The 26,949-nt window shown below is 45.6% G+C and overlaps 1 protein-coding gene across 2 annotated transcripts in view; it reads right to left on the bottom strand.

Moving 5' to 3' along the window:
* The window catches only part of LOC142289777 (calcium/calmodulin-dependent protein kinase type 1D-like), a 138,251-nt gene that overhangs the window by 34,039 nt on the left and 77,263 nt on the right, over positions 1-26,949 (bottom strand). For both annotated transcript variants that reach the window (XM_075333707.1, XM_075333708.1), the window contains exons 2-3: positions 26,555-26,613; positions 24,285-24,402 (exon numbers count right to left, since the gene is read on the bottom strand). In XM_075333707.1, the coding sequence (XP_075189822.1) occupies positions 24,285-24,402; positions 26,555-26,591 (155 nt within the window). In that variant the 5' untranslated portion in view covers positions 26,592-26,613. The remainder of the gene's footprint in view (positions 1-24,284; positions 24,403-26,554; positions 26,614-26,949) is intronic.

The raw sequence follows: 26,949 nt of genomic DNA, 5'->3' as shown, positions 1-26,949 counted from the left end.
GTGTATCAGACTCCGCAAGGAGAAAAGATTTTTCATTATTACACATAATTTAATTTATTGACATCTGTGGTTTGATTTCTTTGCCTGTGTGGTTTGAATGGGTTGCTACTGACATCTGGTAAGAAATTCATGTCAACAGCACCTTTAGAAATGTATTTACTTAGAAAACTGATGACGTGTTCAATATTTATTTCATCTGTTGTTTCTGTCTGCTTTGTCATATAAAATATGAGCTGTTAATCATTTGGCCTAAGACTGGATAAGTGGTAAGATTATTATTCTTAGCTTGTTAACAGAACGTCTTTAACATTCATAAATTTCAATTACCGTAACGTAAATGGAAAGTATAACAGATCAAAGCTCCATTTATTAATTTAGGCTTAAACGGTAATTTGCTGGTGAGCTATTTCAGTATATCAAAAGTTAAAGCTGAAATCCTAGTTACACAAGGAAGACTTATGCAACAAACCTTTACCATCTGTAAACCTGGATTGAGCAGGCAAAGCCTTATCAACAAATTAACTTCATCCTCCCTGCCCTACTTTCACCGGCCATGTGTTTCTCTTACCTCCATTCTAATTTTCTAACTACATAAATACAGATATCATGTCACTGCGTTTGTTCAATAAGACAAAAACTGAACATTAAGAGCCTCTCATTCCATTTTCAAGTCTATATGTACATTTATACACTGCTTCTACTGATCCACCTAAATAAAGGTTTAAAAGCAATCTCACAAAACATTGAAGCTTTGAGAGTCTTTGCCCAAGTTTAAGTGAAACTGACAGCTGATACATGACCCCCGGTCCACGGGCAGCATGTATCAGGCACCAATACAGATCTGGAGTGACAGGTGTCTTTCTTCTGCATGCAGAGAGAGACCTGTCAAGGGCAGCCAGGGGACCAGTCAAACTAGTCTTCAGTTCGGCTCGGTCCTCGGTGACTTTCAAAGTATGTTTGTCTACAAATCCTACATATATGACTGCAAACATATTAAAATAATAACTTTATTGGATAAAAAAATAAAATATACTAAATAAAATCAAATGAAACAGAATAAAAAAAATAAATAAAAACATGATGGGTGATTTAATCATGGAAAAATTCAGAAAAGATATAGGGTATAACTAACGATGTAGAGATAAAATACAAAAAAATAAAATGATATATGGATATAATAGACAGAAAATTAACCCAGACAACGGTACACAACTATAACGCATAGCTGAATAAGTAAGATGTCATCAATGGTGATACATAACAAAGTGATAAATGATAAAAATGTCTCAACCTGACAATATAGGCTAAATGCCAAATCATAAAAGAGCTAGAGACCAAAGAGAATACATCCTACAAGTATAAAACACAGTATAACAGCAAAATGTTGCACGCATATGGCCATGTTAGCCCATACAAATACTGCAACAGTGTCATAAACTCTTAGTGAGTGCACAGTGCATATTGTATATTACCTTTGATGTCTGACACTGGTTTCGCCATGACTTCTTCCAGAGGGGGAAAATGGAGAAACCACAGTGAAACACTTGTTGGCCACCAAAGATAATACACATTATGCATGGAGCACTAACTAGGCGTTTATGAAATTCCTGCATTATATGTATGGTATAACATGGAAAACTTTAGCTATTAGACTGTGTTTTATACTCACTACGTACTGCTTTCAAGCAGTAGTTGTCGGTCTTCAAGTCAACGAGCTGTTAGCTAAAGAAAAGTGTTACAATCTTAACCCCTTAATGACCAAGGATGTACTGGTATGTCTGTCCCGTTACCGTGGATTTCCGCACATGTCTGATGGCAAAAATAAAAAAATTATAACTCTTGAAAAAAAGTGAGGAAAAAATTAAAATAAAAAATGGAGAATTACTCCATGGGTGAAGGGGTTAAGAAAGGCTGAAAAATGTAATAAGCAGTAAATTGTATAATTGCCTGTATTACAAGCTCTATTCGACGATAACTATTTATGAAGATGGTGAAACCCTGTAAAAGGAATGAATTGACAATTTGGGAACTACCGGTATCTGGTAACCCATTGTGATCACATGTTACTAGGCAATGCTATGACATGCTGGAGCAATGCTACATTATGGTTATATCACTTGAGTGCTTTTGTGTTTTGTTTTATGCTCATTTGGAGGAATTAAGAGACAATCTTCTGCTCCATATTAAAGTTATTAAAGTGTAATGATGGATGGATAATAATCTAGTTGTAATGTCACAGCTCTGAATTTTACCAAAAGAAGAGATTCATATACAGTATATATGACTATAGTAGATAAATGGAGGGTAATGCAGGAAAACAAAGGGTATTCTTTAGATTAAACTTACTATGCACCGACTATTGATGCTATTGCCAAAGATTAGGATATAGAATATGGATTGATCTGGCAGAAGAGCAATTTAAGTGCTTTATGTTTGCCTCATATGTGCTAACTTTCCTTGACCATCGAAGAGGCTCCCTGACCCGCCAGTAAATCTTTTGGGCACCTTAATCCTCCAAATGCTAGTAATTCATAATGAATCTCATATTCTTGTGTCCCATAGCACAATGTAGAGGACAAAATGAGTTGCAAAGAGGTGAGGAACATGGAGTGGAAGGGTGGAGAAAGGATGTGGAGGGGCTGAGCTTTAATGCGGGCTTAAGTTTGGCTAACAAATTAAGCAAACCGGAAAGGCCGCTTTACACGCAGCGACATTGCTAGCGATGTCGCTAACAATCGCACCCGCCCCCATCGTTTGTGCGTCACGGGCAAATCGCTGCCCGTGGTGAACAATATCGCTTGGACGCGTCACACATACTTACCTGCCTAAAGACGTCGCTGTGGCCGGCAAACAAACTCTTTTCTAAGGGGGCGGTTCGTGCGGCGTCACAGCGACATCACACAGCGGGCTATCAATAGAAGCAGAAGGGCGGAGAGCAGCCACATTAACATCACACCCACCTAGTTGCCGGAGGACGTAGGAACGCTGTTATTCATCATTCCCAAGGTGTCACACATAGCGATGTGTGCTGCCTCAGGAACGACGAACAACCTGCGTACCAAACGAGCAACGATATTTGGGAAATGAACGACGTGTCAACAATCAACGATTTTGGTAAGTATTCGGATCGTTAGCGGTCGCTCGTAGGTGTCACACGCAACAACGTCGCTAACGAGACCTAATGTGCGTCACGAATTCCGTGACCCCAGTGATATCTCGTTAGCGATGTCGTTGCATGTAACGGGGCCTTAAGTCTCCCAAGTTTCATGTTACAAACTTTGATAATTTTGATTTACTTTAAGTATTATGACTAATGAAATGACCCTGAATCATGGCTAGGTTGACCAGTTACATGGGTGGATTGGAGCACAGTTATGGGAGGTATGCTTAGCGTCACAAGAGGATTTGGAAGGCACAAATGTTCTAGAAATTGCTGAAACTGCCACAACATTGGCTAAATGTTGACACTTATGGCTCATAGTAGATTAAGGCAACCTTTTAAAAGAAAGCTTATGAGTCCATCGCTTATGAGTCATCCAAAAAGGAGAACTAGCAGGGCTGTGAATAATAACATTGCTGGCTTATAAGACAGAGGGCAGAATCTGAAAAGATATACTGCACTGACATAAAACAGATTTGTTTTTGAAATTTTTGTGACTAAACTTCAGTTGAATTCGTCTGCGGTGTGTGAATTCTCTCATATACATAACATAAGGTTGGATAAAATGGCTGATCTGAATGATTTCTGCTAACAATCATAATCATTTATGATTTCCAACACCAGCTTGTCTGCTAAAAATGGGATCTGACTGATCAGATATTTTTCAGCAACTATCAGCTATAAACTACAAGTGTCATCAAACGATGAATGCCCCTGAGTATTTGACAATTAGCGCAGGATCATTCAGTAATTTTGCTATTATTTTTTAGCTATGATCATCTGGCATGTTATTGGCCGGATTGTTTATATCAATCATCTAACTGGAATTTTTACAAACAATATAAATTTATGAAATTAGTTACTTGCTAAACTAATGAGGATTGCAAAAGGGGGATCCGGATAATGAGAGTATGTGCACATGACATCTTTCTTAGGCGTCCTTCCCACGTCCGTGAAAATCATGCACGTTTTTCACGGACGTGTCAAAGATGTGTATTGCTTTCAGTGGGCCGTGTTTATGGCACACGCGTGTTCTCCGTGTGTTATCCGTGATAACACACGGAGAATGGGAACTTTCTACTCACCTGTCCCTGGCGTTGCTGACCATGGTGCTGATCTGCGGTCTCTCACCCTACCGACTCCCCGCTGCTGCTGTTTCCGGCCCGCAGTGGAGTGAATATGTGATGAGCAAAATGAGCAGGGGTCGGAAGCAAGTGACAGCAGCGGCAGAGACAGCAGTGCAGGAGAAGGTGAGTATAGAAATTCTTTTTATTTCACAGACACGTGTGTTTTCTCTGGTGTGTGTCACACGGCTCACATCCGTGCAGTCCATGTGCGGTCTGTATGCGGTCCGTGTGACACCCGTGATGCCGGAGAAAAATGGACATGTCTACATGGGGAGCACACAGGCACATGTATGCTCTACACGGACACACGGGCACACGTATGCTCCACACGGACACACGGTCCATGGCAAAACACGGACGTAAGCGCAAACCCATTGATTTTAATGGGTCTACGTGTGCCCGTGTCTCCAGCACGTGAGTAAACGGACCAAACACGTACCGGAGACACGGACGTGTGAAGGAGGCCTTAGGTGGATTCACTCAATCTGGCAGAAAAAGTGCTGAATAAACACTAAAAATAGTGATGATAAGCGGTTTGTCCAGCTTATGTTCAATCTCTGGAGCTTTTATTAACCGCTTCATGATTTCAAAGACGCAAAGCTGTTAAAGCATCATTCCAGGATTTTTTTTTTAATTGCTGGAGTGGTGCTTTAAATGCAAGTTCCCTGCCCCCTGTCTTATACTCACCTTCCGGCGGCTTCCCTTTTTTCCAGCGGCACTCCAGTCGATCTCTTGTGATGTGTGACTTTCCAGCGCTGGAGAATGTTTCATGGAGCGTGCCAGAGGTCACTCTTCAATACAAGTCTATGAGAGCCTCGTTCTTGCTCTCATAGATGCATTGGGAGAATATGACGTAACTTTTTACTTCAGGTAAGTCAGAAGTTACAGTCACAAATGGAACCGTGGGGCCAAAAAGTGAAGCCACCGGAAGGTGAGTATATTACTAGGGGTAGGGGGTTTAGATTTAAGGCGACACTCCAGGCCTGAAAAAACAAACAAATTCTGGAGTGGTGCTTTAAAAGAAGTGACCTGACCATTCTTCAGGCTACAAGTCTGCAGTTAACCTATGTGTCACTCGATGTGACTGCAGACTTGTGAATTCTCACATTGTGTGCACTGTGTACTGTGAGGATTAGCTAGTGTCAGTGCCGAAAACAGCGGTCACATGGCCGGGAGAATGTAATATCCATACTCCTGGCCAGAATCCGACTAGATGAGAGCGCCCTCGTTCAATCCAAGTGTGGTGCTCTTGGGCTTCAGGCGCCACCGGGTATTAATTGAGTAGGTATTACCAGACCTTAAAGGAAGCGCGGCCCCTGTTTGGCGTGACAAGCGTTTCATGCACAGGGAATTTAGAAGCCTTATGCTCCTTTGACAGCCTCCAAAATCCCCTGATGAAACATAATTGAGGAAACGGGTCGGGAAGGGAAGGAGAGCATTGAGCAATTCTGGATGTTACCTTTGGTGGATTGTGGTGTTGTGGAGCCCCCTATACCCAATATTACACTTTTGAGGTAATATCCATGCATCTATCTGATGGTGAGGACGGGTTATAACACAATACCCTACTCCTGCCAGATTTTTGATCAGGAATTTGAGGTAAATCAGTCAGATCTTGAGATAATAATTTATGTGGGCACCATATGTCAATAATTATTAGTAAATTCATATAGGCACAAATCTGACTGTAACTGGTTTGGAGAAGGTCTAATAGGCCTCAGACCCTTTTTGATAAAACAACGAAATTGCTATTTTGTCCATAATTTTGTAGTAATTGAATCACGGGTGTGAATGAGGACCTTGAGTCATTTTAATATAATATTAAATAAAAGTTATTTGTTATTACCAATTGCTTTATAAACAAAAGCCACAGGGTATTACACAACCTTTCAGGGGTAATATCTATCACGGGTCAGGAGGGGGTTAACCTGCCGGTGCCTTCACAAAACACACACAAACAACAGCAGGTGCTTACTCACAGGGGGATGGACTAGGGCAGACAGGGTAGCCAGCCATCACAAAGCATCGGACTTCCCCAGTTGCTGGGACAACCACTGGGGGCTTGTGTGGCGCCCTGGACAAGCCAGAATGTCACAGGTACTACACCAACACATAATTAATCACCAAAGTCCACTTCCTTATAATCACTTCTATACCATTAGACTAAACACACACTTGACATCGAATTATCGGCCAAGAATGAAGTGAGTTCACACAATATTATCTATGAAAGTTATTTTATTATTAATAAACTTAAAATTACACTTTCAAACAAGAGAGCCACCAGGGGGGCGCAAGATTCCAGATTGTCTACATGTCATATCAATCCTATGTATACATATATAACATATCAGATTGAATCCAAAAACACCGGATAATTGTACTCAATATTTATACATAAATGCTTATTTAAGTCATGAAATTATATCCAATGTCTGTTTATATCAACTGACAGAATATAACAAGGAATAATTGTAAACAGTACTAAGTGTGTAATAAGAAATAATTGAAAGCAGTCCTCAATCATTATGACATATATGGCTGCTTTCAGTGCTTATATAAATATTGCTGCCCAATACATAAACACCTAGACCTTATTTGCCTTCATCAGCGTGAAAATGAGGTAAATCATAAAGACAAACCCCCTAACATTAAATTTGGGGCTGTCACACATACAGCTGAGCTGTCCATCAATACATTAAGTCAGCATCCACTGACTTGTATGGACTGCCACTCAGCTGCTGTGTCTCCGTCTTCGATTAACACTGAACCCCCACAGAATCACGCTGATGATGCACAGGCATCAATGCCAAATAGGTAGTAAAATGTATACCAGGGCAACCAGAGATAACAACCGTTACACAACAAGGTACTTGCATTACATATTCAACAGGTAAAGTTATAGAATAGATACTTACATTGACTGATTCGTCTGGTCATGCACCCCACCACCCCTGACGTACGTTTCGCCGCTGCTTTCTCAAAAGGGGGCGCCCCCTTTTGAGAAAGCAGCGGCGAAACGTACGTCAGGGGTGGTGGGGTGCATGACCAGACGAATCAGTCAATGTAAGTATCTATTCTATAACTTTACCTGTTGAATATGTAATGCAAGTACCTTGTTGTGTAACGGTTGTTATCTCTGGTTGCCCTGGTATACATTTTACTACCTATTTGGCATTGATGCCTGTGCATTATCAGCGTGATTCTGTGGGGGTTCAGTGTTAATCGAAGACGGAGACACAGCAGCTGAGTGGCAGTCCATACAAGTCAGTGGATGCTGACTTAATGTATTGATGGACAGCTCAGCTGTATGTGTGACAGCCCCAAATTTAATGTTAGGGGGTTTGTCTTTATGATTTACCTCATTTTCACGCTGATGAAGGCAAATAAGGTCTAGGTGTTTATGTATTGGGCAGCAATATTTATATAAGCACTGAAAGCAGCCATATATGTCATAATGATTGAGGACTGCTTTCAATTATTTCTTATTACACACTTAGTACTGTTTACAATTATTCCTTGTTATATTCTGTCAGTTGATATAAACAGACATTGGATATAATTTCATGACTTAAATAAGCATTTATGTATAAATATTGAGTACAATTATCCGGTGTTTTTGGATTCAATCTGATATGTTATATATGTATACATAGGATTGATATGACATGTAGACAATCTGGAATCTTGCGCCCCCCTGGTGGCTCTCTTGTTTGAAAGTGTAATTTTAAGTTTATTAATAATAAAATAACTTTCATAGATAATATTGTGTGAACTCACTTCATTCTTGGCCGATAATTCGATGTCAAGTGTGTGTTTAGACTACACCAACACACCCCACACTCCCAGTCAGGCACACCTAAGTCAGACAAAAACCCTTGTTGCCTTCCTCCAGGGGCTGATGTCCACACCAGGGGGTGGGCCAGGCGGTTGGTCCCGCCCACCGAGGAGTTCACAGTCCTGGAGGCAGGAAAAAGAGTCAGTTTCAGTTGGGAAGTGAAAGTGAGAGGAGAGTGAAGTGGTAAAGGAGCAGACAGAAAGTGGTCCGGGTGTGTGGCCCGGATGGAACAGCAAGGTTGGCAGACGGTGGTGACCGTCTGCAGGAGAGGCCTATTGGAGCTAGCCGTAAGGACCGTGGACGGGCGGTGGCCTGGTGGTACCGGACCGGTACGCAAAGAGAAGCCAGCACCATCCGGCAGGGGCTTACAGATCCCGGCAAGGCTAGGAGTCGCTGTGCAATTTGTCAAATCCGTTAGCGAAGGGAATCTCCTGGATTTCCCAGCATCCACGTCCCGACAGAAGGCAACAGTCCAACCGTTAGAGGGAAACACAGTCACCGCCAAGGCTAAAGTTCCCAGAGCCAGAGCCTGCGGGCAAAAGGGGCTCCTTCAGCAACCTTCAAGCTGGGGAGCGGGTTACCGGTGGGAACCCATTGGAACCGTTTACACTACACAGGTGCAGGGAAAGGCAGTCACCATCAACCTGCCGGGAGGAGAAACACTGCAGCCGTCTGTGGGACCCGTCCATCCAGCCGTTTGTTTTACCGGAGACTTTGTGTACATCATTGGCTGAGTGAGTACCACCGTGCCATGCGGCACAGCACTGCCCCCGCGACCCTGCACCTCGCCAGGCCCCGTAACCCGCCTGCCATCCATCCCTACCCTATCACCGGGCCCCGGGACAACCAACCCCCTACCCAGGGAGAGGAGAACTAACATCCAGGCTGCTCCCTGTCATCGCTCCCGGGATCCCCGTCCAGAGCAGCGGTGGTGTCACCAATCTCACCACAACCGTGGGTGGCGTCACGGACAATATCAAATCCCCACAATCAATCCCCCCCTTTTCACTCACGGGCGAGGAACGCCGCTCGAGTCCCTGGGATCCGGCCCACCGCTCGAGCCACCGCCGAGCAGCAGCCGGACCCGAGCAGTGGGAGAGCGCAGCGTCCCCTCCTTCGCCTGCGACACTTGGACCACATGGGGTAGAAGTAGGTGCAACCATCACACTTTAGACAGAACCTTCCTGTTATCCCATCACAGTTTGGGATAAAACCTAGCACTGACAACTGGAGTTAGTGTTTCTCTCTCTTCGTGGGCCCGTGGCTTGGAGCAGGAGGCTCAGCCCAGGTTCCAGATAGCTACAGAGGGACACTTCACTAACAGACTTTCACGGGCAATTGTGGTGACTGCTGATGGATCCGGGATTAGCTGGAGCCCATCGTGGCAGAGGACGGTACTCTGGGGCAGTGTCTGAACAACTTGTGAGTAAAAAGACTTGGAACTGCAGTCCCTGCCTCTGCCTCTCCTTTAACCGGCACCGACGCCCAGCACTGTGGCACCAATGGGGACTACCACCAACCCCCGCCATCCTCCCCGGTGTAATCATGCTCCGCCTGTGGGAAGCGACACCATCCCGGCTGCATTTAACATCTTCCCCAGTGAGAGACCTTGCAGTGGCGGCCCCCATCCCTGGACACGTACCACAGGTGGCGTTACGATCACCTTAAAAGACTTTCCTAACCTCCAACTACTACCTCCATCCTCCCTGCCACCCTCCAATCCTGCGCCTTGGGGCAACTGAACAGGGCCAGGCCACCCCGTGACAACACAGAGGATCTGCAGCCCCGGCCCAGCAAGCAGTAGGTTAAAACACCTGCCCCATGAGGCGCTACACAAGTGTATTGAGTGAGGTCGCGGCCATCTAGTTGGATTCTGGCAAAGATTATGGATATTGCATACTTGCGGTTACATTACCGTCATTCCCAGCACTGACACAGATTTCAGAATTCACAAGTCTGCAGTCACAAACAGTGACACGTAGAGTGACTGCAGTTTGTGGATTTTGACTAGACCACCCTTTTAGGGTTAAATATGTTAGTGGCAAAAACGGCACAAAAACATCTGTAAAAAAAATTGCTGCAAAAGACGCTTCAGAAAATAAAATGCCTGTGCTTTCTGAAACCTCTTCTGCTTGAAAAATTGAGAAGGGCGCGAACATGTCAAAAGATTTCATGTGAACATACCCTAACAAGAGTCTGATGGATGGCGTAGGATCTTCTTCAAAAATAAGTGTTGTTAATAGCAGCAGTGATGTAAAATGACAGCCAGGTTCACAACTGGGGCTGTTTACTACAAGAGGACGAAATAAGTGACATCTTTATAAACGATCATTTACTCAATGTTTATTTTTCTGGTGTTACGTTAAAGTAGACGCACGTAGGAGACAACTGCTAGAAAAGCTCCTGACTGCAGCCCCCTCCAAGTGTTTTCCTTTAAATGACACTGCTGTAAAGTGAATACGGCACCGTCTCCCGGTAATGATAATGGTGCTTGTGTTGCCTGGATACCAGAGTCAATCTCTCTGAGTGATATGAAGCGACCATCATCAAAGCTTCAGTATCTGTGCATCCAGGGCTGTGCGATCTAAGCATAGCAATGATCTCGGCTTTAATAGTTTCAGGCTATTCCACATTCACATTGCCTCCTTTTGACATTTGTCTGGCTAGAAAAATAAATGTAACTGCTGCTTTTAGCTCAGAAAAAATATGGTTGCTCACTAGTGGTCTGAAAGAACCCGTATATCTTAGCGCTACATTGTCACTGAGCAATATATAGCTTTTTACAGATATAGACCAAAACCGGGCAAAGTGCAGTCCGTGGTACACATCTGGCACTTTGGCTGTTCCTATCCAGCCCATAACAGCCAAGGGGCTGGAAACAATGGCATTTCGCACTACAGGGCACCTGCTGCATGGAGCCACAGTCCACGTGCTGCAAACTGGGGGAATGGGGTTAGGTGAGTAGTTTTATTTTTCAGTTTGTTTTTTTTTTGTTAGGAGAAATTGGGACGGCCATCATACTGTGTGTATTGGGGGGAGGGGCCTCTAGGCACATCATACTTGCATTGGTGATTGTATGGGTCATCATACTGTGTGTGGAGGGCTGTAGGGACATAATACTTTTATGGTGGGTTGAATATATCATCATACTCTGTGTGGGCTCATCATACAGTGTGTAGGTGTGATTTGGCCATCATACTGTGTGTGGAGGGCTGTGGAGCATCATACTGTGTGGTGGGGTCCTGCAAACTCCATCATACTGTATGGAGAGTTGTGGGGACTATCATATTGTGTAGGGGGCTATGGGGTCCATTACACTGTGAGGGGAGTTGTGAAGTTCATCATTTTGTGCATGTATGTGTGTGGCTGTGGGTTCCATCATATAGTGTTAGGGGGATGTGGGGGTTTTCATACTGTGTGGAAGCTGTTGGGGCATTATACTATGTTTGGGAGTTTGAGTGAATTAAAATGTATGTATTAGGGGGGCTGTGCATCGTCATACTGTATGTGGGGGTCTGTAGGGCCATCATACTTTGTTGGTGGACATCATATTGTGTGTGGGTGTATCATACTTTATGTAGGGCTGTGGGGGTAACATACTGTGTTGGAAAGCTGTTTATAAAAAGCAGTAAATGATATGATTTTTATTAGCTAATTCTGATAAGAGTATAGGTTACAAACACAATAAGTCCTATCATAACATGTATTAGCAGTAGCAGCTATTTAACAGTCTTTACTTAGCTCCATATTAAGTGTTAAAAATTAATATATAATAATAATAATAACAATAATAATAATAAAAAACAGAATTGGTTCAATTCTCCAAAACAGTCACAATTTCTCATGTGGTCCCTTGGGAAAATTAATTGCCCACCCCTGATATATAGAAATGCATTGATCCTTTGATTAACTCCTTCACAACATATGTTGTACCTCATACATCAGGGTTGACAAAGTGTTCCCAAATGATGACCTACAGGGCACATCTTGGCTTTCACGACGACGTCATGATGACCGCGGCGTCAACCAGCTACGGTAAGCCTCTTAGGGGTACTTTGCACACTACGACATCGCAGGTGCGATGTAGGTGGGGTCAAATCGAAAGTGACGCACATCTGGCATCGTTGTCGACATCGCAGTATGTGAATCCTTTTACATACGATTAACGAGTGCAAAAGCGTCGTTATCGTATGATCAGTGTAGGGTCCGACATTTCCATAATTTCGCAGCAGCGACGGTACGATGTTGTTCCTCGTTCCAGCAGGCAGCACACATTGCTGTGTGTGAAGCCGTAGGAGCGAGGAACATCACCTTACCTGCGTCCACCGGCTATGCGGAAGGAAGGAGGTGGGCGGGATGTTTACGTCCCGCTCATCTCCGCCCCTCCGCTCCTATTGGTCGCCTGGCGTATGATGTCGCTGTGACGCCGCACGACCCCACCCTTAGGAAGGAGGCGGTTCGCCGGCCAGAGCGACGTCGCAGGGCAGGTAAGTGCATGTGAAGCTGCCGTAGCGATAATGTTCGCTACGGCAGCAATCATGATATCGCTGCTGCGATGGGGGCAGGGACCATCGCGCTCGGCATCGCAGCGTCGGCTTGCGATGTCGTAGTGTGAAAAGGGCCCCTTAGTCTATGCCAGGAGCTTCTGTCAGTGGAAAACTTGACAGGTATAATCCATTGCAATGCCGGTACATTCCACTAGATCATACAAGTGATCAGAGTAATAAAAGTTAATGTCCCATATATGGAATAAGTAAAAAACTTAACAAATTGAAAACATTTTTTTCTAAATCACAAAATAAAAAGCAGAAAAAAATGATACCAATAAATGGGTTTATGCATGTAAAAAAAAAAAAAGAAGTACACATATTTCATATCGCCAGGCCCGCAACAACCCCTTCAGTGAACACCATAAAAATAAAGAATGTTGCAAAAAAACTATTCTTTTTCATCATACCGCCAAAAAAGTGGAATAAAATGTGATCAAAAAGTTGCATGTAAATAAAAATGGCATCACAGAAAACATCATCTTGTCCCACGAAAAAAAAAGCTGCCAAAGAGCTCCGTAAGTGGAGAAAGAAAAAAACAAACTCAGAATACAGCAATTCAAAAACATTCTTTTTTTCTATGAAATAATTTTTATGGTGTAAAATTTGCAAAACATAAAAAAATATATAAATACTGGCCCGAAGAACAAATCTGTCTTATTACTTTTCACAATGTTCTGTACCTCTGTACCCCAAATTGCTACCAATAGCATTCAACTCAACTCACAAAAAAAGAAGTGTCTACTCAGGTCCACTATCTGTTAACAGAAATATAGGGGCTTCTACTTTACTGGTAGCACAAAGCCTATGGAAAAGCGCTATGGTTTCCCCCAGGAAAGCAGTCTAGCAAAATTTACACTGCAAAATCCAAATGTCCCCCTCCCTTCTGAGCCCCACAAAGTGCCTAAACCACAGTTAACGTCCACATGTTTGGCATTGTTTTAGTGAGAAAGCCCACTTAATTAATGGGATGTGTTTCTGGTACCATGAGCTGGGCACAATGTATGGGCACTACAATCTACTGGGCATGACAATGGCCTTTTTGCAATTGTTAAGTCTGCAACATTCACTGTATTTGACTTCATGGCTGTTTTCCAGAGACAAAATCAACACTACACTCATAAATGAATTCCCAGTTGGGTCTAATTTCCAAAATGTCATCAGTGGAGGAGGTTTCTGCTGATCTGACACTTAGGGGCTCCTTCCCTCCTAAGTCCTGTGGTGTGGCCAGTCAGTACTGTACAGTCACATGTGGAGTATTGCCACATTCATGAGAAATTGTGTAACACATTATGGGGCTTTTTTTTACCTATTCCCCTTGTGAAAATTGGAAATCTGCAGTTAAAACAACATTGAGGAGTGCAGTTTGTAAAATGGGGTCATTTGTGGGGGGTTTTTGCAGTTTTTGCCTTTCAGGGGCTCTTCAAATGTGAGATGGTGTCTGCAATCTTTTCATGTCAAAATAGTCTTCCAAAATTCAAATAGCCCTGTCGTGTACTCAAACAATTGTTTTTACCACATATGGGGTATCTGTGTACTCAGGAGAAATTGCAAAACAAATTGTATAATGCATTTTATCCTATTACCCTTGCAAAACTATAAAATTGGTTTTAAAACAACATTTTGATGAAAAAAGTTTTTTTGTTTTTTTTTATTTCCATGGCACAACATTATAAACTTCTGTGAAGCACTTGGCGGTTCAAGGTGTTTATTACTAGGTAAATTCCTTAAGGGGTCTTGTTTTCAAAATGGGGTCACTTCTGGTGGGTTTCCAATGTCGAGGTACATTGGGGGCTCTTCAAACGTGACATGGCGTCCTCCTACGATCCCACCCAATTTTGCGTTTGAAAAGTTAAATGGCGTTCCTTCTCTTCCAAGCCCTGCTGTGCGCCCTGTCATTTTCCACCATGTTTGGTATATCGTCATACTCAGGAGGAATTGCACAACAAATTTTATGGTGTAATTTTTTTCTATTCCCCTTGTGAAAATTATCAATTTGGAGCTAAAAGAAAATTTTTTTTGTGGGGAAAAATGTGATTTTTTTATATTCATAGCTCAACATTATAAAATTCTGTGAAGCTCCTGGAGACTCAAAGTGCTCATCACACATCTAGTTTAATTCCTTGAGGGATATAGTGTACGAAACGGGGTCACTTGTGGGGGTTTCCACTGTTTAGGCACACCAGGAGCTCTCCAAATGCAACAAGGCATCCGCTAACGATTACAGCTAATTTTGCGTTTGAAAAGTCTAATGGTCCTGCTTCCCATTTGAGCCCTGCTGTGCCCCCAAACAGTAGTTTTGCACCACATATGGGATATCAGCATACTCAGGAGACATGGCCCATTACTCCTCTTACACTTTTCAACATGCAAAATTTGGGGCTGAAGTAACATTTTCATGTTTTTTCCTTCCACATTGCTTTATTTCTTGTGAAAAAACAATCTCAGAATCACTGGGATCCGTTGAATAGTTCCAGAGTTATTAAATCATAAAGTGATGCTGGTCAGAATTGGAAAAATATGGCCTGATCAGGAAGGTGAAAACCAGTTTTGGGGGTAAAGGGGTAAATAATGGTATATAATAATATTGAAAATCAATGAATTATGTTGTTGTGACAATGAGCCTTCAACACTTGAGTTTTCCGGTTTGAGCTTTCCTCTGCTATCAGAAGAATACTCAGTCTGGCCAAACAATTGGTTCATAATGTCTGTCAGGTGTTACTTCTAAATTATCCTTAAGGCCCAGTCACACTAAACAACTTACCAGCGATCCCAACAATGATACCACCTGATTGGGATCGCTGGTAAGTTGCTAGGAGGTCGCTAGTGAGATGTCACACTAAGCGACGCTCTAGCGATCCCACCAGCAACCTGACCTGGCAGGGATCGCTGGAGCATCGCTACACGGGTTGCTGGTGAGCTGTCACACAGGCAGATCTCACCTACAACCAGTGACCAGCCCCCAGCCAGCAGCGCCGCGTGGAAGCGAAGCTGCGCTTGGTAACTAAGGTAAATATCGGGTAACCAACCCGATATTTACCTTGCTTACCAGCGCACACCGCTTAGCGCTGGCTCCCTGCACACCTAGCCACAGTACACATCGGGTTAATTACCCGATGTGTACTCTGCTACGTGTGCAGGCAGCAGGAGCCGGCTTCTGCGGATGCTGGTAACCTCGGTAAACATCGGGTAACCAAGAAGCCCTTACCTTGGTTACCCGATATTTACCTTCGTTACCAGTGTCCGCCGCTCTCACACTGCCAGTGCCGGCTCCCTGTTCCCTGCACTCCTAGCCAAAGTACACATCGGGTTAATTACCCGATGTGTACTGTGGCTACGTGTGCAGAGAGCAGGGAGCCGGCACTGACAGCTGAGAGCGGCGGACGCTGGTAACGAAGGTAAATATCGGGTAACCAAGGTAAGGGCTTCTTGGTTACCCGATGTTTACCGTGGTTACCAGCGTCCGCAGAAGCCGGCTCCTGCTGCCTGCACATTCAGTTGTTACTCTCTCGCTGTCACACACAGCGATCTGTGCTTCACAGTGGGAGAGCAACAACTAAAAAATGGTCCATGACATTCAGCAACAACCAACGACCTCACAGCAGGGGCCAGGTTGTTGCTGGATGTCACACACAGCAACATCGCTAGCAACATCGCTGCTACGTCACAAAAGTTGTTCCTTAGCAGCGATGTTGCTAGCGATGTTGCTTAGTGTGACGTGGCCTTTAGGTCACTTTATCTCTAAATAAATTCAAGGAGACATAGACACCAATAATCTAATAAGATACTTTTCACTCCCAAAGATGTTTCTTGCCTTCACACTTCACTTGTAGATGATGTTATTAGTCATTCCATTAATACATTATTCTCTTAAGCTAAACAATTACACAGTTATGTATGTCTTAATATAGTTTGCTAAAGATTAAAGTAGTTGTCAAATACTTCCAGGAAATACTGTATATCTTAAGCCTAAGCCAGGACCATTGCATTCCAATGCCCCTATTTATCACCTAGTGCTCTAATAGGATTGTTAGGTTTCCTAGCATACAGATGGCAGGCAGGGATGTGCAGCCCATGGAATGCCTCGTGATTGCATTCTTAACCATTGGCATGAATAAAAACCTGTCTGCGTGCTTGTGATATCATGGTAAGTGTAGACTGAACTCTGTAGGCTAATGGATAATGACAATGTGACGCCCTGGGCAAGCCAGGGGTCACAGGTAATGACACCACCACACCCTACACCCCGGATAGGTACACCAAAGCTACACCAGAAATCCTTGTTGCCTTCCTCCAGGGGCTGATGTCCACACCAGGGGGTGGGTCAGGCGGTTGGCTCCGCCCACCGAGGAGTTCACAGCCCTGGAGGCGGGAAAACCAGGCAGATTAGTTGGAGCTGAAGTTGAGAGGAGAGTGAAGTGGTAGAGGAGCAAGAGAGAGGAGTTAAGGTGGAAGAGAAAGTGACAGTTGAAAGCCTGAAGTTGGTCCGGGTGTGTGCCCCGGACTGAGACAGCAAGGTTAGCAGACGGTGGTGACCGTCTGCAGGAGAGGCTGATTGGAGGTTGCCGAAAGAACCGTGGACGGGTGGTGGCCTGGCGGTACCGGACCGGTATACGAAGAGAAGCCAGCACCATTGGCAGGGGCCTTTCGGATCCCGGCAAGGCTAGGAGTCGCCGTGAATTTGCCAAATCCGTCAGTGAAGGGGACCTCCGGGTCTCCCAACAACTAAGTCCCGATTGAAGGCAACAGTCCAACCGTAGGAGAGAGACACCGCCACCGCCAAGGCACCAGTTTCTCAGGGCCAGCGCCTGCGGGCAAAGAGGGGCTCCTCCGGCCCATATCCAAGTCGGGGAGCGGGTTACTGGTGGGAACCCATCGCTACCAACATTTCACTAGGTGCAGGGACAGAGACCGTCACCGCCAACTACCGGGGAAAAGCAACAGCAGCCGTCCGTGGGAACCGTCTTTCCAGCCGTGTGTTTTACCGAGAACTGTGTCAACGTCTCAGGCTGAGTGAGTACCACCGTGCCGTACGGCACAGCGCTGCCCCCCGCCACCCTGCACCTCACCAGGCCCCGCACCCGGCCTGCCATCCATCCCTACCCCATCACCGGGCCTCGGGACAACCAACCCCCTACCCATGGAGGGGAGGAACAACAACAAAGCTGCCCCCTGTCACCGCTCCCGGGATCCCCATACAGAGCAGCGGTGGTGTCCACACAATCACCACAACTGTGGGTGGCGTCACGGACAACAATAAATCCCCAAAACCAATCCCCTTTTCACTCACGGGCGAGGAGCGCCGCTCGAGTCCCCGGGATCCAGCCCATCGCTCGAGCCACCGAGCAGCAGAGGCCGCAGCAGCAGCGGCAGCTGGACCCGAGCAGTGGGAGAGCTCAGCGTCCCCTCCTCCGCCCGCGACAACTTGGCGTCACGAACAGGATCTTACCGCTCTGCCATTGGGTAGAGGTGCGCCTTGTTACCGCCGGAGGTGTCCGGCCGGAAAATTTCAGAAGCCGCCATCTTTGGCGCGAAGAGTTCCCGCTCGAGCGTCTCCTCGAGTAGTGGAGGCGCGAAGGCCAAAACCCCGCCCCGATAGAGGAGGGGCCGGAAAGAGGCTAAGGGGGACGGAAACAAGATGTCTGCGCCCGACGGAGCCACTGGAGGAGCGGTGGTCGCAGCCACAGTGGCACCCGTGGATGGGAATGGGCCTGCCCAGGTCCCGGCCGCGCTGGCGGGGGGTGCCGCGGTCCCAGCTCTCGCTCAGGTGATGCCGTTCTCCTTGCCCTATGTGCCCGGAGCTACCTGGCTACCGCAGTACGACGGGAAACCTGATGCGCTACAGGTCTTCCGGAAAAAGCTTAACCCGCTCCTGGAATTGTACCCCTTGACTGATAAGCAACGTGCAGCAGTAGTGCTGGGCCAGCTAATCGGCGCGGCTGAGTAGGAGGCGGAGACCTGGGCCGAGGGGGACCGGTTCTCTGTAGCCACCATCTTTGAGAAACTACAGACTGCCTTTGAGACCCGTACCGAGGCTGAGCTGAGGATGCAGTTTTACCAATGTCGGCAATGGCCTGTGGATACCATTCGGGACTACGCTTTACGTCTGCAAACCACCCTCCGCACACTGAATGTGGTGGACACCATCAATGAGGCGGACAGCAACAAAATGTTAGTAAAGCAATTTGTGCAGGGGATGAGGTCCTCTGAGGATCGCAAACAACTCCGGCTGTGGGCCCTAGAACACCCTGATGTGGACTTTGCTGTATTAAAGGAACGGGCCATTAAAGCTCTGCAACCCCCAGCTTCGGAAGTCTTGGAACCAGCCCCGTGGCCAGTTGAGACGGCCCCCGTTGTGGTGGCCCCTGCCCTACCAACCTCTCCAGTACCTACAGCTCCAAGCAGCACGATGGAAGAACTGGCTGCCCAGGTCCGTCGCATGGATGGAGATCTCGCCAAGATTCTCGCCGCACTCCAACCTCTAACCAGACCCCAGCCTCCAACCGGGATACAGCTCGCCGACAGCCCTGAGGATGTTCCCTGGATGCAGCGGAGAAGGCAAAAGAGGTAATCCACACCGGGATGGGTGACTTCCCAGTGGACTGGCCTACACAGAACGGCGCGGTGATTCTTCCAGTGATACTATTCCCACAACCCGTGGATGAAGAAATGATGGAGGTGGTCAACCGTGAGCCAGAGCCGGTGCCAGTGCCCAGGGATGAACCTGTGCCCAGCTCCCCTATGCTTCCGCCTGCCCCACATGATAACAGGGAAGGGGGACTGATTGTTCCCTCTCCCCCGCTGCCTGTCACCACTGACACTGGACCCCGCAGGTCCACTCGCCCAAACCTAGGTAGACCCCCACTTAGGTACAGGGAAACTACTATTTAGAGGGGGGGTGAATATGTGTGTGTTTTAGGCTATGTGCGCACTAGAAATGTGAAGTTTCTCAAGAAAATTTCTTGAGAAACTTCTGCCAGTGAAAGATTTCCAGACCTGCGGAAAAAATCCGCACCAAATCCGCATGCGGTTTTGCCGCGGATTTGCCGCGGATTTACCGCGGATTTACCGCAGGTTTGTCCCTGCAATAAATATTAAAGATAATCGATAGACAGATAATGGATAGAGGGAAAGATGGATAGATGAATAGATGGATAGATAGATAGAGGGATAGATAGATAGATGAATAGATGAATATATAGATAGATAGAGGGATAGATGGATAGATAGATAGAGGGATAGATGGATAGATAGATAGATAGAGGGATAGATAGATAGAGGGATAGATAGATAGATAGATGAGAAAAACCTATATAATGTTCCACCTCCCTGCATTTTCTAAGCTGGCTCCCTTTAGTGACTTTCATGTGGCACTAAAGGGTGCTTAGCCTTGTATTTAGCCATAAAATAAATAAATAATTAAAAAAAAACGACGTGAGGTCCCCCCATTTTTTGTAGCCAGCTAGGGTAAAGCAGACGGCTGCAGCCTGCAAACCACAGCTGGCAGCTTCACCTTGGCTGATAATCCAAAACAGTGGGCACCGCACGCTGTTATTTTAAATTATATAAATAATTTAAAACAAAAAACGTGCGGTCCCCCCCCATATTGGATCACCAGCCAAGGTAAAGCGGACAGCTGGGGTCTGATATTCTCAGACTAGGGAGGTCCACTGTTATTGGACACTCCCCAGCCTAAAAATAGCAGGCCGCAGCCGCCCCAGAAGTGGCGCATCCATTAGACGTGCCAATCCTGGCGCTTTGCCCCAGCTCATCCCGCGCCCTGGTGCGTTGGCAAACGGGGTAATATATGGGGTTGATGCCAGATGTGTAATGTCACCTGGCATCAAGCCCTGGGGTTGGTGAGGTCAGGCGTCTATCAGATACCCGACATCACCAACCCAGTCAGTAATAATTAAAAAATAGACAACAAAAAAAGTTTTATTTGAAAAAACACTCCCCAAAACATTCCCTCTTTAACCAATTTATTGAAAAGAGCACAATCAATTCCACGTCCGGCGTAATCCAATAAGGGGGGGGGCACGGCGATCCATACCATAGTCGCTGTCCCAGTCAATGAAGAACAGAATGTTCCCCATTGGCTGGGAGAGCAATGCAGTGACCTGAGCTAACATCAATAGGTCAGCTCAGGTCACTGCAGGGGATGACGAGCGCTGCCATCAGGAGCATAGATGAGATCATTACCTTCTGTGATCATCTCCTGTACTGCTGACGTCAGCGCTGTCACTGACTTCTATGCCCGCCGCGTTGTCAGAAGTATCGCGAGAGCCCGTGACGTCACCGCTAGTGACAGTCTCGGGCCGCTCGCGAGACGGGCATAGACAGCAGTGACCGCGGTGACGTCAGGAGGCAGGAGATCGTCACAGCAGGTAATGATCTCACCTCCTGACAGCAGCGATCGTCATCCCCGCGGCTCCCAGCACTGCAGGATGTCAGTGTCTGCCTGCGCTGCCGCGTGACAGGCTGCTGACACTGCGGGCAGACACTGAAACACAGCAGTGCAGGCAGCCGCGAGGCCGGAGCAGGACACAGACTGCACGGGCACCTGGAGGTCGCACGGAAGTGCTTCTGTGCGGCGTCCAGGGAGTGCGACGTCTGTGTTTACTCTGCTCCGCCTCCTCTTCCTGGCATAATGACATCGCTTCCTGCCAAACCGCAGGCAGCGATGAGCATTCCCGCAGGTAATTCGCGGCTATTCCGGTGGTATACCGCACATCATTGCTACCTGCGGAATACCCCCGGAATACCGCAGGTACCTGCGGAAATTAATGGACATGCACATTTTCTCAAGAAAGTTTCTCGAGAAAATTTTCTCAAGAAATTTTCTTGAGAAAAATCCGCACAGTGCGCACAGCTATTTTTTTTTCTCATTGAATTTCATGGGAAATCTCTGCACAAAGATTGCAGACATTTCTCAAGAAATTTCCGGGGCAAATCCGCGGGTAAATCCGCAGGTAAAAAGCTCTAGTGCGCACATAACCTAAAGGTTCTGAAAGTTATGAGAAAGATGAAAATGATCACCGAAGTCTCATCTGATTGTCTGCAACCGTGATTTGAAACTGGACGTTGCCGGCACCGTTGTCCCCGAGGGGACTGATTGAAAAGTTGCGTAAGGGACTCCTTACGGACAAGCCCGTGAACTTGCAGGGCAACCACAAACGTTAGTGGCATGTAAATATGTTTTGTTGCAGCTTACCGTTACCGCCTCCGGAGAGGCAGGTTGGAGGGAGGGCCCGCAGTGGAGCAGGCTGGGGCCCAGCCACCACAGGAACCGGTGGCTACCCTCTGGAGGGGAAGGACAGATCCCACTCGGGTGACTTGGTTCAGGACTGGGGTCAAGGGGTGCTGCCTGTTTCTTAGAGGCAGCATCACGGCCAGGTTACTTGGGTGGGAGAGAGTGGCAGCCGCAACCGTGACCGTAACGTTTAAGAAAAGTGCTTCCCGTTGTGGGATGATGTTCTTCTATTTGTATTATGCTTTATCTTTTTCAGAAAAATAAAACCGGTGTTGGACGGGCAGCCCGCGGACGGTCTGCATTTTGCTAAGGGGGAATGTGACGCCCTGGGCAAGCCAGGGGTCACAGGTAATGACACCACCACACCCTACACCCCGGATAGGTACACCAAAGCTACACCAGAAATCCTTGTTGCCTTCCTCCAGGGGCTGATGTTCACACCAGGGGGTGGGCCAGGCGGTTGGCTCCGCCCACCGAGGAGTTCACAGCCCTGGAGGCGGGAAAACCAGGCAGATTAGTTGGAGCTGAAGTTGAGAGGAGAGTGAAGTGGTGGGGGAGCAAGCGAGAGGAGTTAAGGTGGAAGAGAAAGTGACAGTTGAAAGCCTGAAGTTGGTCCGGGTGTGTGCCCTGGACTGAGACAGCAAGGTTAGCAGATGGTGGTGACCGTCTGCAGGAGAGGCTGATCGGAGGTTGCCGAAAGGACCGTGGACGGGTGGTGGCCTGGCGGTACCGGACAGGTATACGAAGAGAAGCCAGCACCATTGGCAGGGGCCTTTCGGATCCCGGCAAGGCTAGGAGTCGCCATGAATTTGCCAAATCCGTCAGTGAAGGGGACCTCCGGGTCTTCCAACAACTATGTCCCGATTGAAGGCAACAGTCCAACCGTAGGAGAGAGACACCGCCACCGCCAAGGCACCAGTTTCTCAGGGCCAGCGCCTGCGGGCAAAGAGGGGCTCCTCCGGCCCATATCCAAGTCGGGGAGCGGGTTACCGGTGGGAACCCATCGCTACCAACATTTCACTAGGTGCAGGGACAGAGACCGTCACCGCCAACTACCGGGGAAAAGCAACAGCAGCCGTCCGTGGGAACCGTCTTTCCAGCCGTGTGCTTTACCGAGAACTGTGACAACGTCTCAGGCTGAGTGAGTACCACCGTGCCGTACGGCACAGCGCTGCCCCCGCGACCCTGCACCTCACCAGGCCCCGCACCCGGCCTGCCATCCATCCCTACCCCATCACCGGGCCCCGGGACAACCAACCCCCTACCCACGGAGGGGAGGAACAACAACAAAGCTGCCCCCTGTCACCACTCCCGGGATCCCCATACAGAGCAGCGGTGGTGTCCACACAATCACCACAACCGTGGTGGCGTCACGGACAACAATAAATCCCCAAAACCAATCCCCTTTTCACTCACGGGCGAGGAGCGCCGCTCGAGTCCCCGGGATCCGGCCCATCGCTCGAGCCACCTAGCAGCAGAGGCCGCAGCAGCAGCGGCAGCCGGACCCAAGCAGTGGGAGAGCACAGCGTCCCCTCCTCCGCCCGCGACAACTGCAGAAGGAGAAATAATGTGTAGTGTGTGTATAAAGACCTCATTCCCACGTCTGTGTTTGACATATGTGTTTTTCATGGACACAACTGAGCATCCGTGCAAAACTCATGGAGACATATTGTTTTTTTTACAGTATCATGGATGAAAAGGGCCAATACAAATATATGGATCGTTAAAAGCACATACAGCACATGGATGCCATCCTACGTGTGAATGAGGCCTAATATGTAGTTTCTAATATCAACAAAACTGTAGTGTTAAACATGATAATGATGAGTACAGGTTTACATACGAAAATGTATGGGCGGCTTTAAAGACGACCTGTCGTTAGGTCAAAAGTGAGCAGTTTTTGCTCTTTTATTATCCCCATTGCTACCCTGAGTACTCAGGCTCTTTTTTTATAATTTACTTCTTACTTAATGCTAATTTTTATAATCTGTACCAAGGGGTTGTTGTACACAATATTCCCTGGTGGGCAGGTCTTTAGGATGCTCTGTATTATTACCTGGTGACCACCGTACCCTTTATAAAGACCATAAAAATTAGCACTAATAAAAAGGTCTATTTCTCAAGAACCATATGGTGATATAAAAAAACAAAACAGTACTGGCAATAAAATAAGAACACATTTTAATCACTTTTGGTCTGTACAAAAGATCCTCTTTAAGGCCGTAAATAGACAGATCTTTGGATAATGTTATTCGCGTCAGATATCAGAACATTCTAGTAAACACATACCAGCAGCCATGAACACGTAGCATATCTAAAATCTAACCATATAGTAAAAAAACTAGATTTTATAACTTACGATCCAAGAACTTCCATAAATACGAAAGTGTCACGTATGTTGTTTGTTTGCTTCTTCCAAATGCAAGCACTCTCCTCTTCTTTGCGGCTCATTTTTTCTATAGTGGATACTGCAAATTCTGCAAGAGTAGGATGAGTTGTAGTCAGATTTACTATTAACCAGGATAGTAAACTACTGAGCATTTTCTAAAAATTAAAGGAAACTTCCATTTATGCAAGATAGATTGTATTTCCTGGCAAAAGAAAAGATTTTGTATGTTCACCAATATACTGAATGAATAAATCACCTGTGGTATGAATCAATCCAGGATCACACTCCTTAAACCGCTGGCCTGTGGTAACACAGCGAAAGAAAATGAGATTCTGGATCCTTATGAATAAAATCAAACGCGTTTCAGACTTATGCCCTTGAACACTGGATAACATTACCCAGTCATCAAGGGCGTAAGCCTGAAACACATTTGGCTTTGAATTTTTCTGCTAAACATGGATTTTAATGAGATTTAATAAACGTTGATTTTATTCAAAAGGATCCGGGATCTCCTTTTTTCGGTAGATTGTATCTCCTGTTTGGGAGGACGCGGAATTGAGGTCCTGAGATTTGCACCCTCTTTCTAAGCAAGGTTCTGCTTTCTTTTCTTTTATGAATAGAAAGATATTTTCATTTTTTCATTTTAATTTATTTTAATTAATACAGAACTAAAATCCATACAAATGCTATTTTGAAAAAAGATAATCTGGGTAGTATTATTACAACACGTCATAGGTTGATGTTTTTACTAACACTAGCGGACAGGCTGCTGCTTTCTCAGGTCATTTTCTGTGTCAATGGCTCTCGCGGTACCTTCAGGAGGGTGACACCCCAGGAATAGGGTGATTGGTTGAATAACTAAAGGAATTTGGCAATATACATCAGATAATTGCTTTCAGGTGCCACAAATGTTGGCAGGATCCAAAAACTGAGTGTGCCTAAAATTAGCCCAGTTGTCCAAATATATGTGTTTTGGGGGGAAAACAAGGAATGGGTTTATTGCAGGTCAATATCCTTGACCCTTTGCCCCGTTAATAAAGAAGCTGAAGTCATCTAGTGTCTACTTCCATCTTTTGGTGACAAACATAAAAGCTTGCCTGCTGTATTTCTTCCCTTATCATTGTGAGTGGCTATGGCTAAAGCTAAGGACAACGGATTTCAGGTCCTTTTATATCACAATATATACAGTAGAGCTGGTTTAAGTTGATTCACAGGACCCTGTTTATTGGCCACATCAGTAATTGGTGACCGTAGGATGGGAGTCGTGAGAACCAAATTTTACCTGATTGCATCCCCATTTTATAATTAACCGGCTTGGTTCAATGTCAACATTGCAGCTTGACGAACATTTGCTGGTTAATCAAAAGAAGAAGGTCCCAATCAATTCCTACCAACTTTATAGAAGAGTTAAAACTGTGTACAACCTCCTTCCTTTATCAAATATATAAAAAGTAGAGTCCAGCACAGTTAAAGTGATGCAACTCAAATCAAGGTCCAGAAAAAAAATCACCTTTTTGAGGGATATTCAGATGGTCTTCCTTGCACAACAGTAATAATAGGTATTAGGACCTATTGAAGCGCACCTCTGCTCGAAATTGCCTTGGTCCACAATGCTGCCTGCACGCTTGCACCTGAATCCATATTTTTTAGGATTTGAATAATTTTTTTTTAATAGAATGGTGAGTGCCACTTATTTTTTCTTCTTTTTACTCCTTTTTAGATATTTTAAAACACTTGCATTGTTTGCAAAACATTTTGGGTATCTTGGAAGCATTTGAGAGATTTTGAAGGTGAGTGACGTCTAGGTGAAGGAGGGCTCTTGTTAATTGCTCCTTTTGTCTTTCTTAAAATCCATTCAGTGTTCAAGACCTATAGCATGTTTTAAGTCTTTTCTGAGCATTTGCTCAAAGCATCACATTTGCTTTAAGCATCACATTTGCTTTTCATCACAACATATCTAGTGATTTAGAGAAAATGAAGCAATAGGCTCATGGAAAGTCCATATGTCACACTCAAAAAGCTTAAAATCAATGCAGTTGATGCAATGTAGCACAAATTGCTGTAAAAATCACAATTTTAAAACAAGTAAGACGTCAAAAGCGATGATTAAAATGACAAAGTATATGTATAATTTTATGGCAGGACAGATGGAACAACCACTTCATTTTTGCTTTAGAAACCCAAGTTTATTTAGCATTCAGTAGCTGTCTTAATATCTACTTATAAGAAAATTGACTTACCAACTGGGGAAAATGCAGTCAACTTGGCACTTGGCATTTTAGCAGCTCTAAAATCCAACCTGAAAGAAATTGAACAAACTGATTAGGACTTGATTGATAAGACTGCGTTATGGGAATATTCTAAAGAGGACAGAAGCAATGAGCTGTGGGCTTAATTAGTGGAAAATAGAATTTAACGGAAAGAATATTAAAGAACAAGAGATTGGAACAGTGCAGATGTACCAGGATGTACTGAATATGAATTATCCGATTTTAAAACTATGATTGCTAGATTAATATTTAAAACTATATCGCCAAGAAACAACTGTCAATAATACTGCACAAGTATACTGTATATTAAAGGGCATCTGTCACCGGGTTTTTGCCACCTAAGCTGAGAACACCGATAACACAAT

The sequence above is a fragment of the Anomaloglossus baeobatrachus genome, chromosome 2, assembly GCF_048569485.1.
Source record: "Anomaloglossus baeobatrachus isolate aAnoBae1 chromosome 2, aAnoBae1.hap1, whole genome shotgun sequence".
Classification (NCBI taxonomy): domain Eukaryota; kingdom Metazoa; phylum Chordata; class Amphibia; order Anura; family Aromobatidae; genus Anomaloglossus; species Anomaloglossus baeobatrachus.
Note: the sequence above shows the minus strand (reverse complement) of the source record. Positions and strands in the feature narration are given on the sequence as shown.